The sequence below is a fragment of the Vombatus ursinus genome, unplaced genomic scaffold, assembly GCF_900497805.2.
Source record: "Vombatus ursinus unplaced genomic scaffold, bare-nosed wombat genome assembly UNPS02012709.1, whole genome shotgun sequence".
NCBI lineage: Eukaryota > Metazoa > Chordata > Mammalia > Diprotodontia > Vombatidae > Vombatus > Vombatus ursinus.
In genome coordinates this window covers 468,559-480,082 of record NW_020952487.1, presented here as the reverse complement: position 1 = coordinate 480,082, position 11,524 = coordinate 468,559, and the positions used below count along the sequence as shown (strand labels likewise).

The window sequence follows — 11,524 nt, the reverse complement described above, 5'->3', positions numbered from 1 at the left end:
ACACACACACACACACACACACACACACACACACACACACACCTCTGATGGTAGTGCCCCCTACCCCTACTGCCCCCTCTAACTGTAATGGTACCTGGGATTCCTGTGTCAGTTTCTTGGGCCTCCCCTAAAAATCCCAATCTTTAACTAGGGACCCTGATCACTACTACCCAAAATGCAGGTACACAAGCTGGCCTGCACTTCTGGGATTATAAGCAAAGAGGAGACCTATCGGAGGAAGACTGAGAGGCAGTCAGAAGGGGAGCTTTCTTTCACTCTGAGCTGCCAAGCTTTGAGTGCACCAGTTTCTTTGTGAAGGAATGCCAGCCTTGAAGAAGGCACTCAAGGAACCACTCTCTCCTTTACTGCAAACATAATACAGCTCCTTCCTGCCCCACAATGCCCCATTGCCACGGAGGCCCGAGACGGACTCCCGAGACGGACTCCCTTGAAGCTTTCAGGAAATAGACCCATTGGGGGTGGAACAAAGAGTACTTCTGAGGAAGGGGCTCCTAGATTCCTACTACTTCCCTCTCTAATCAGCACTCTTTCACGTAGGTGCCCCAGTGTTTGTGAAGAAGCTGATGATGACTATGAGGTAAAAACAAAAGGATTCAATAAAATTTTAAGTTAAAAAAAAAAAAAAAGATATTGCCTGGCCTAGCCTAGAAAATCCCCACCCAGTACTAGAAGAGGCCAGGCTCATCCTCCCAACAAGCCTGGCTCTTGTCAGAAGCTAACAATAACCTAATGGAAGGGAGGGGAAAAGATACAGCCAAGAGCCTAAGGCCTCTGTGGAGGTAAACTGGCAAAAAAGGACTCTAAGGAGCTTTAAGTCCCCTCTGCAGCATGCCTGACCCAAGGGAATAGGTATGATCTGGGGGAGAGTAAAGAGCATCCATCCAGTCTTTAAGCCATAAGACACACTCAGTAAAAGGAAGAGTACTGAGGGATCTAAGGGATCCTTCTACACCTAAATCTCCAAATTTAGATGAACCTGTTGGGCAGATCTACTTGTCTAGGTATATCAAATCATTACCATCAATCCCAATTTTGATTATGTAGAAAAGGCAACTATTCTCCAACCCTTACAAAACTCCCTTAACAGCCACTTTCTAGACACTAATCCCTATGGATATAGAATACAGGGAACTTTATGACTGGGAGGGCTCCTAAAATCTTAAGACCCTGACCCATTCTTCACTGCCCTTGAGGACCCTCGAATCCTGCCCACTGTTTTCAACCTTGAAGAAAAGAGCCTAACTGGCTCCTCTCTCAAAAGAAGCTGTTTCTCTGTGGCAAATCAAGAGACTGAGCTGAAAGAAAAGGAAAGGCAAAGTGTTATGGCCAGCTGTGCCTGGCAGAGTCAACTACAATCTTCACAGCGTCTGGGTACTCAAGTCCAGCTGGTCACCTGGCTCTTAAGCTCACTGCAAAGTCTCAGCAATGTAACATATGAAAGTGTATATATAGATATATATATATATATATATATATATATATATATATACACACACACACACACTTTATGCTCTACTATAAACAACAGGAGAAGGGTAATGAGAGCAGAGGATAAAGAATGTCACTCCCCAAAGCTCTGTAAACAGAGAAGGTCCTACGAGGAAGCGTGCCTGTTCACACTGAACAGAGGTCGAAACAAAGCAAGGAACCGAGTTCTCCAGATAATTCCAGCAAAATGTCTCCCCGATGACTTAATCCCCACCTTCAATCTCAACTTTGCTTTGAAGCAAGCAGCTCCCTGTGCTAGTCTGAGTCCTTCCTGATGGGCTCCTGGAGCACAGCCCTTACCTCTCGAACAGCAGAAGGACCCAGAGTTCTCCTGCCATAAAACAGACTGGTCTAAGCCTCCGGAAGTCATTACTGATAATGTCATTTCACATGAAATTTTTGCAAAAGGGCAGGTTTATAAATAACTGCCTGCTATCAGGAAGGACTGCACTTCCTGCACAATGGACCAGACTTGACCTTTGAACAGAGGCTAAGGGATGCCTGCTGAGATAGCACTACTGGCCTGTGGAGATGTTTGGAGGATTCAGAAGTCTGTCTTTCTGCTCCACTTCCCCCAAACAGACAGCTGCTTGAGAGCTTTCGAGACAAAGTTCTGTGATGCACTGACTTTCAGAGAGCCACAGTCCGAGTGTATAACAGAACTTCACCTCAAATGCTAATGATGCCTGGAAAATGGTGGGTGGAAGGGAGTCGAGGGGGAGCCCAGGAGTCAGAGAGCTTTTCAGACAAGCACATCCCTCTCCTGGAAGTAACTGGGATGTTCTTTCCAGCAGAGCTGAAAGAACGAGCAAGTAAGGCTTTGATCTCAACTGAAGGGCCGGTGGACAACAGCAGCACCTTCCACACGTGCCCTCTGCCGTACAGAGAAGGCCAGTGGGTCAGGCATTCCCAATGCTGCCCCCTATGGGCCTCACTGCCCACCTGCAGCCCACACTTCTTAACCCTTTCTTTGCCAGGCTTAAGCAGAAGAGGAGACAGCTGTGAGATACAAGATAATTAGAGAAATCTGAAGAGATATTTAAGTCATTTGGCTGCTCCCCATCATTCAGCAGAAGAGGTAAGCCTGAGAGACTTGACTAAAGGCTGACTTGCCTAAAGTTACAGTGTTGGTGAGCAGCACACTCAAGGCTGATTTAAGTTCATTTCATGCTGTAAGTATTCAGAAAACACTGTTGAGAAAGGACCTTGATGTGACAGCTGAGGGTCCATAACTAATTAACTGATCTATCCATGAGAAGAAGAAAGAGTTGCGACTGAAAAAAGTGGGGATGCCATTCAAATGGCAGTAGAGAAAAAGTGAGGACTGGAGGGAGGGCCAAGCTGGCTTCCCCCCACCCCATGAAGGCAATTAGGTCCCACTCACAGAGCTCACTTGCCATGAGAGAAAGGACCCCCAGTGAGGACATTATACTACCACCCACCTCTTCCCTTTTTCCTGCCGATGAATGAGCACTTAGGCCTGTCAAAACAGTAAGAAAAGTATGTGCAGGAGATAGGTGGTGAGTTCTGAGCTCTGATCCTAGTCCTGTGAGGCCAGGCCAAATGTTTTTCTTTGCCTACTTTCTTCTTCTACCCAATTGGAGCTCCTCCAAATTCAGTCTTTGCTTGCCACTAGACAGGAGCAGATTTTACACACAAGAGGACCTTGTCCAGACACAGGGAGCCCAGAAGTGGGAGTCCTCATGCATCTTCTTCAAGTGATACCTACTTATATCAGACCAAAAACTGGTAAGAAAAGGAAAGTAAGGAAAGGCCTGCAGGAGAATGGACACTGGGGAGAACACTGAGAAAACCCAAAGCGAAGACACCTTCCCAGAAGGTGAGCAGACCTAATTCTAGTCACAGATGACAGGTTTAGAGCAGGAAAGGACCTTGGAGCTTAGCTAGTCCAATCTCTTCATTATACAGGGGCAGAAACTGAGGACCAAGGAGATGAGATGACTTGCCCAAGATCACACAGGAAGTAAGTGGGAGAGGTTGGATTTGAACCCAGGTTCTCTGAATTGAGAGTGAGTGCTCTTACCACACAGCATTTGTTAAGCACCTACTATGTGCCAGGCATTGTGCTAGTCAATGAGTAGATAAAGATGTGAACGAGCCCTTGTCCTTAAGGACTTAGATTACATTTCTTGGGGTAGCAGTGGGAAAAATACTTAAATACAAAATTAGATACAAAATACATACAAAGTAATTTTCAGGGGAAGGGCAAAGATAAGGTTTCTTGAAAGAGGCGGCACCTGACAGAACATCAAGGAGCCTACAAAACAAGTGCTGAGAAGGCAGCAGACTGCAGGCGTGGGGTCAGCCTGTACAAAGGTGGGGAGGTGGGAGGTGGAAGTATGTGTATGTGTGTTTGCTTCTCTGTCTCTAGGCATAGCTCGTGCGCACACACACACACACACACGCACACACAGAAGTGGAAGCTGGCCAGGTGGGTGAATGATTCAGAGCATAAGGGAGAGTACTGTACAATACATGCACAGAGAGGCTGGAGCCATAGTGCACTCCAGGCTGAGGAGCCAGAGGGAGCCATTGTAGCATCTTGAGCAGGGGGTGACACGGTCAGACCTGTGGAGGATGGACTGGGGAGGGGTGAGAGTGGAGGCAAGAAGGCCAACTAGAAGGTTATTGCAACAGTCCAGGCAAGAAATGATAAGCAGGGGCAGCTAGGTGGCGTAGTGGATAGAGCTCCATCCTTGGAGTCAGGAGGACCCGAGTTCAAATTCAGCCTCAGATACTTGACACTTACTAGCTGTGTGACCCTGGGCAAGTCACTTAACCCCGAATGCCTCGGAAAAAAAAAAAAAAAAGAAAGAAATGATAAGCATCTGAATTATGGCTGTGAGTACATAAATGGAAATAAGGGGGACACATGCCAGATACATTGTGGAGGCAGAAAGGACAAGCCTCAGCATTGGTAAGCCATGAAGGGGAAAAGAGAGGTAAAACTGAGGCTGCAAATCTGGGCAGCTGTTAGGACTGTTGAGTTTGAGATGCTTATGGGATATCTTACTGGAGATATAGGACTGGAGCTGTGTATATATAGCCTAGGAATTATCTATGTAGAGAGACGGTAACTGAACTAATCATAATGGACCTGACTAGATTACCAACAGTGGGGGAAGAGGGGAAAGAAAGGGAGAGGGGAAGAGGGGGAAAGATAGGGGGGAGGGGAAGAGGAAGCAGGAGAGGACCCAGGAGGAGCAAGGAAGATCCCCAAAAAAAAGACCAAAGAGCAACCAGAAATGTAGGAAGTGAGTCAGGAGAAAACAGCATCATGAAAACAGTGTTCATTTATTCAAATATTCATTGAGTGAATATTATGTGCCAGGAACTATAGAGAGGGTGCTATCAAGAGTTAAAATCCCAGTGCTGCTACTTACTGTGTATATGATTCAGGGCAGTCACTTCACCTGGACCCCCATAGGTCTCAGTTCTCTCATCTATGAGATGAAGGACTGGAATACATGAGGTCCCTTGCTGCTCTAAAGCAATGATCCTACTAGATGATAATTTCTTTTAGAGAAGGGACTCTGTTTTATTTGTCACTGTGGAAGCAGTGTGAGATAGCAGAAGAGTCACCGTGGTGACTGGGACTCAGAAAACCTGAGCTTCGGTTCCCACAATTACTAGCCGTGAGACCCTAAACAAGGTAACTAGCATCTCCGTGCCTCAATGTCTTCACTGAGCGGGGAAGGGGGGGGCGGAATAATACTTTACTATGTCACATGGGCCAGGGCTGCTCTTAGGAAAAGTATTTGTAACCGTCAAAGGGCCACACAATGTGAATTATGTCTACAGTGTTTGCTGAACGAAGAACAGGAGGAATGAGGTCTAAATGGAGGACCAGCCAGCAGAGGGAGTAAAAGACAGCCCCAGGTCCAAATTGGAGAAAACCAGAGCTGGGAGCTCGGGAGTTTAGTGGCTCCCTTACCCACTGGGACACGGGTCCTAGGTTGACTCTAGATGGTTAGGGAAAGAACAGAGGTAAGAGCCATTCTCTAAAAACTTGTGTGCCATGGACTATCTAGGTAGTGAGACCACCTTAAACATCTCAACTATCAAAAATTTACATAGAATCATAAACCTGAGTGGCAGAAAAAGGTGAGGAGAAATGGTAAGAGAAAATTAGTTTCAACTGCAACAGGAGTGACTTAGGTTGGATAACTTGGTGATTTAGGAATATATTTTGAAGGGAAAATCTGTCCAACAATGGAGTGGAAATAAGAGACCTAGACTAAAGCTGTTCTACCTGCAGATAAGAAGAGACAAGATGATTTTGGGGGGCCCTATGAGCCCAAGGATATGATGGCTGGCATACATTCATTCATGAGCCATATCCATCAACTATCCCATGGGACAACATTACAACTTCTGCCCAGTCCTCTGTCATTCCTACTTGAGACGGAAACTAACAAGGGCAGATGGGACGGGCTGATTCATTGTCTCTTCACAGTCACTTATCAATGCTGCACTTCACTGACTAACCCCCAGCTTTCCTTGTTAAAAACCAGAACTCTTAATGATCATATCTATACACGAGGAGTAAAATGAAAAGCAGTGGTAAGCATGGGGATAATTCCAAGCCCAAATCTTTTTCTTAATTACCTTCTCTCTCTTGGCTTTCTCTGCTCTCTCTCAACTAGCAGCCCCTCCAATACCTTTCCCACCAACTCTGGATAATTCAGGCAAAGCTATTTGACTGTCTTAATTAACCAGATAATTGCCTCTACTAGTAGATCTGGCCCCTTAGGAGTCTGTTTTTCTCCAATCTAGAGGTCTCTCTCTCTCTCTCTCTCTCTCTCTTGACCATGTGACTACTTCCCTGGACCTTTGAGGTAATTTACACCTTGCCAGGGACTGGCTCCTTCCCACCACAGTGAGGGAGAGGGGAACAAAATATATAAATACGTCGGAAATCTATAACGAGGTCTTCTCGGAGGGCAAGGCATGAGGAGAGTTAGAAGCTGCATCAATTGCTCTTCAGGGGCTTTAGTTCAAGCTGAGGTCTGCTTCCAGCAATCAACCATTAAAACAAGCCGGCCAGAGTAACAGCACAGTTTATTCTGATCATTTAATTTGAAGTGTCAATAAATTAAACTTCAATCAATTAAACTAGGTGTGCAATAACCCAGATGGACACCCTGACACCAGCATAATCACAATAAAAATTTTTATGGCTGCCAGGGACCTCACCGGGGGCAGTGCTGGCACCGTTCTCGCCCCAGTCAAGAAATATATCTCCACGGTGTGAGAGAGAGGAGATTACTTCTTCTAACTAAATGGAAAGGCCCGGCAGCAGCAAGGACACAGCTGGGAGAGGGGCACCGGGGGCTGCTAGGAACTAGATGGGAATGCTTTGGGGGCTTAATGTAATTGATGCCTTTGCTGGATCAGGGGAAAGGGTCTTCTAGGCCAAGTACTTCCACTGTTCGTGCCAAAGGAATTAGACAAAAAACCCATCAAGATGATTCAGGAGCCAAGGGGCATAGACTAATGTCAACCCTTAAGTTCACTGAGTTGTTTTCAGTTTCCCTCCTCCCTATATAACACATCTTCACTGACCTTAAATGGCCTAATTTTCTGAACAAACCTTGGGTTTTATTAACTGTGACTACAGCACTGTTATGGGGAGAGAAAGAGTAAATAGCTTTGGAAGTCTAGAAACTGATACTTAAAAGAGTGGAGTGAGGATTAAATACAAGAATCCAAAAGATAGTGTGGTACAACAGAAAGTGTTGGATTTGCAATCAGAGACCCAAGTTCAAATCTTAGTTCTGCTACTTACTACCTGTGTAAATCAGAGGAAGGCCCTCTGGACCTGTTTATTCTTTTGCAAGTTGAAGGGACTGGACTAGAGGACCGCTAAGGTACCTTCTCACTCTAAACCAATGATCCTTGGTAGGGTCTATAAGAAAGATGATTCATTGCTTAGAAGGAGAGGGAGAGGAAGAATAAGAAACTGAACTGCCATGTTTAAGGTTTTGAAGGGTTATCAATGGGAGAAAGAAACCTGTTCTTCCTTCCAATCAGAACAAAAAGAAAAGGATTGCATTAGCAGCTGAACAAGCAGTGATTAATCACATTGACTCAGCCAACAGAATTGTTAAGAACCAGAAATGGGGGAGGATTTTCCTTCCTGAGATGATTGTATAGGTTAGACACACTGCTACTGAGAATGAAGAGGTTGGACTGTTACTCAAGGACTATACAAAGCTTTGATTTCCATGAATAAAAACAACGAATGAATGAAAAAGCATCAATTAAGTGCTCACTAAGTGCAGAATACTGCACTAAGTGCTGGGAGTACAAGATAGCCCCTGTTCTCAAAAAAGCTAATATTCTAATAGTGAAAGGCAACATAGATAGAATCCTAAATAATAGGAGTATATTAGAATCAGAAATTGCCACAACCAGGACAGCACCTTGCCCAATGATCCTTTTGCTGTCCAGAGTCCATCCAAATGAGCAAACTCTATAAAAACTGTGGAGGGGCAGCTGAGTGGTACAGTGGATAGAGCACTGGGCCTGGAATCAGGAAGACCCGGGTGAGTCACTTAACCCTGTTGGCCGCAGTTAACTCACTGGTAAAATGAGCTGGAGAAGGAAATGGCAAATCACTCCAGCATCTTTGCCAAGAAAGCCTCAAATGGGGTCATGAAGATTTTCCAGACATGACTGAAATGACTGAACAACCATATAAAAACTGTGCTAACAGGAGTATAGACATGATATGATACACTTAGGTTAAGCACCAAAGGTTTCTTCAGATGTTGACTTGGGGCCCTCAACTATCAAACCAGGAAGTAACGTGAAAGAGTAAGATGCAGAGGGAGTTCATCTTTCCAAGTAGTCATAGACTGTTAAACACTATCCAGGTAAGACAGTTATTTAGCTCAGCACCATAGACTGATCCAGAAAAGCGTTCTCAAGACCAGATGGTGCTGCTCATTAGAGACAGTGAGAAAAAACAGTTCCCCACTCTTACTGGTAAATATTTCTTGAATTAAATTGAATAATCAAAAGAATCTGATGAAGGGATTCTAAAGTGAAAAAAGCAAAAAATGAATTCGTTTTGTTAGGTATATGGTGGCACTAAGGGCAAAAAAGGGAAGATATTCCCTGATAGGAAAGGAAAACCTTGGCTATGAGAACGAGAGAGAACATTCCAAAGGGAGTTAAAACATTAAAACCTAATGCAAATAGCAGAATATGGTAGTAATCTCTAATTCAAGGAAAGGAAAATTTGGTAAAAACTGAAGAAACTAATGACCAAATGAATAGAAAACTGTTACAATGCCCAGGAGCACCACATGCTAATAATGAGCTCCAAAAGAACCGATGTTTTGAGGATGACTTTGACATATAGGCACTCAAAGGAAAGACCATTTAAATAAAGGGAAGAATCCAGCTCTAGGAGAGGGGTGTACACGTTAAAACTGGGGTCTAATTCATAATTTTACTTTTAGTGTGTTCCTTAGATAAACTCTTTATCATACCTAAGTTTTCCCTCTATCACACAGGTATCTGAATATAGGCCAGGGACACCCACTGCTACTATGATACTAGAATATCTGAAGAACAGATCAGGAGGAAGGGTATATCAGAAACACAACAACAAATTGAGAGATAATGCAGAAAGTCAGAGTCGAAAAAACAGTAATTTCAGCCTTCTTATTCAACCACATACACACTTTTGAAAGGGCCCTCTAGGCATCCTCATATTCTTGCCTGTCCTTCAAGAAAGACATCTTCTAAAAAGAAATAGAGGGAAACAAACATCTAATATTTAAAGATCTCCATGAAAGAAGTTAACCCCTTCACCAGTTTAAGAACAAAGATGTCCTTCAAATCTCAAAGAGCATAAAGTCTTTAAAAAAAAAAAAAACCTAGCTCAATTTTCAAATTTTCTACTTGGACTTTTCCAACACCAAACTCTAAGTTTCACAGCTATTTCATGAAAAGAAACAGGAATCCCCTGGACTAAATACCTTGGGAAGAAAAGGGTGAAAATGTGGTGTTCTGATACCCGAGGATGATCAAACAGATTAGTTTTTCTCTTTCCTGGGGGTTAGAAGATTAAAGATGGATGCTTCTCTGGGAAGTGGGAAGAGGCTCAGCTCTAAATAGAAAATTCCCAACATATGTAGGTGATAACACACTCAAGTTCTTGGAGGAGAGGAAAGATGTTGGCTTGGTCATCTTTCTGGAAACTACAAATATCATGGCGAATGAGAGAAAGAATAAACAGCTCTGGAAGTCTAGACTACCTGTACTAACTGCACTTTTGGCAGAAAAGCCATTTCCCTGTATGGGCGACAGGCCCTTCATATATAAACAGGAGGAGCACAAAGGTCATTATGGGGTGGAGAGATGAAAAGGGCTTATAAAAGATAGGAAAAAGATGCCTGAAATCAAGGCCCTAAATATGAAAGATGCAGAAACTCTGTATGGTAAAAAAAAGACCATGAAATGAGGAAGACCCAGATGCCGTTGCCCCGGGCATGAAGAACAACAGCGAGCCCGCGATGACAAGACTTTCTCCCCTCACAATCTGGGGAGGGAGTTCCGAGAGGTCCCAGTCACATGTAGACCCCCCCCCCCACCAAGGCTGAGAAGTGCTGTTAGGGAGTGGAGGAATGGGGCGGGGCGCGCGGGGGGGGAGCCTAATCCTGGTCCCCTGAAGACTAGAGCTGCTCCCGGGGTTCCTCCTGCTTCTCCCTCCAACATCACGGCTCCCGACCTATCCAGACCCTACTGCCAGCGCGCTCCCTCCCCGGCTGGGCCTTCTACTCGAGTCCGAGGCTTCGGCCAGGGCACTAGGCCGCACGTGCTGTGCAGCATACGAGGCGATGCCAGTCCCCTAGAGAAGGTTCCTGACTCTCCCTTCCCACTGCCCGCTCCAATCCCCCCATTACTAGAACTAGCCTCGACTCCAGGCCTCCCCAGGAACCCCAGTGTCCCAGGTGCCTCCCCAACTCCTACCAGGATCAACGCCTCCATCTTGCCCCTCAGTTGGTGCCGACGTGGAGCCACGGAGCCGACGAAGCCGCTGATTGGTTCCAGGCCCCGGCTCTCCTGACGAATCAAAAGGCAAAGTTTCCCTAGAGAAGGAAGTGCTTTCCGCCAGGTCTTTCCAAAACAAGCGCGGGTTCTTGATTGTCATCTTGAGGAGTCAATAGCACAGCCTAAGCAGACCACCGAGGGGGCGGGATGATCGGGAAGGGGCGGTGATTGTTTCCATGGGGATCAGGGAAAGCGACGACAGCTAAATTTCAATTGGAAGAAGTGAAGGCACGTGATTTCCATGAGGCAATTTCCTTCCAAGTCAGCCCAGGGGGTGTTAATTTGAGAAGTTTTAATACTTCCTTCTTCCTCGCTAAGACGGACTTCTGGGAAGTTTTCCCTGAACCTTTCTATTGGGCCTTTTGTGGCCGTCGCATAATCCTCTTGTTGTCCTGCACTTCTGCTGTAGATTTCAAACAAACAAACAAAAGCTAAGTTTAAAATATGGCTCGACTCCCCCTCCCCGCCCAGCCCTGTGCAGAGGTGGGAGGTCCACAAGCGGTGTACTTTGCACATATTTTCATGCATTTTCCATGTCTTGATCATGTAGGCTGATTATTTTTCTTCTTTTCATTCATTAATTTATTTGTTTTGTCTTTAAGCTATTGTTATGTGAAAAAAATGTTTTTATATGGGGTGGCTCTCTGGCAGGGAGAAGAGGAAGAATACTGGGAAAAATCATGGTAATGTGAAAAAAGACATCGATAAAAACTTTTTTAAAAAGGAAGTTTCAGGGTTTTACATTTGTTGTTTATTAAATTTCAACTTAACTGATTATACTCATTCAGCCATTCTGGATCTGTTTTCCAGTTCTGTCTTCCATGTCTTAGCTATTCTTCCCAACTCATATCATAAGCCAATTTGGCAAAGCAATCTCAGTGTCCAAAAAAATTGTCTTGCAGGTGGAAGACAGAACCCTGCAGCACTT

At 44.9% G+C, this 11,524-nt stretch overlaps 1 protein-coding gene across 1 annotated transcript in view; it reads right to left on the bottom strand.

Moving 5' to 3' along the window:
* The window catches only part of COPZ1 (coatomer protein complex subunit zeta 1), a 21,829-nt gene extending 11,207 nt beyond the window's left edge, over nt 1-10,622 (bottom strand). The window contains exon 1 of the mRNA XM_027858085.1: nt 10,516-10,622. Within this exon, the coding sequence (XP_027713886.1) occupies nt 10,516-10,533 (18 nt within the window). The 5' untranslated portion in view covers nt 10,534-10,622. The remainder of the gene's footprint in view (nt 1-10,515) is intronic.
* Between the last annotated feature and the right edge of the window lie 902 nt (nt 10,623-11,524).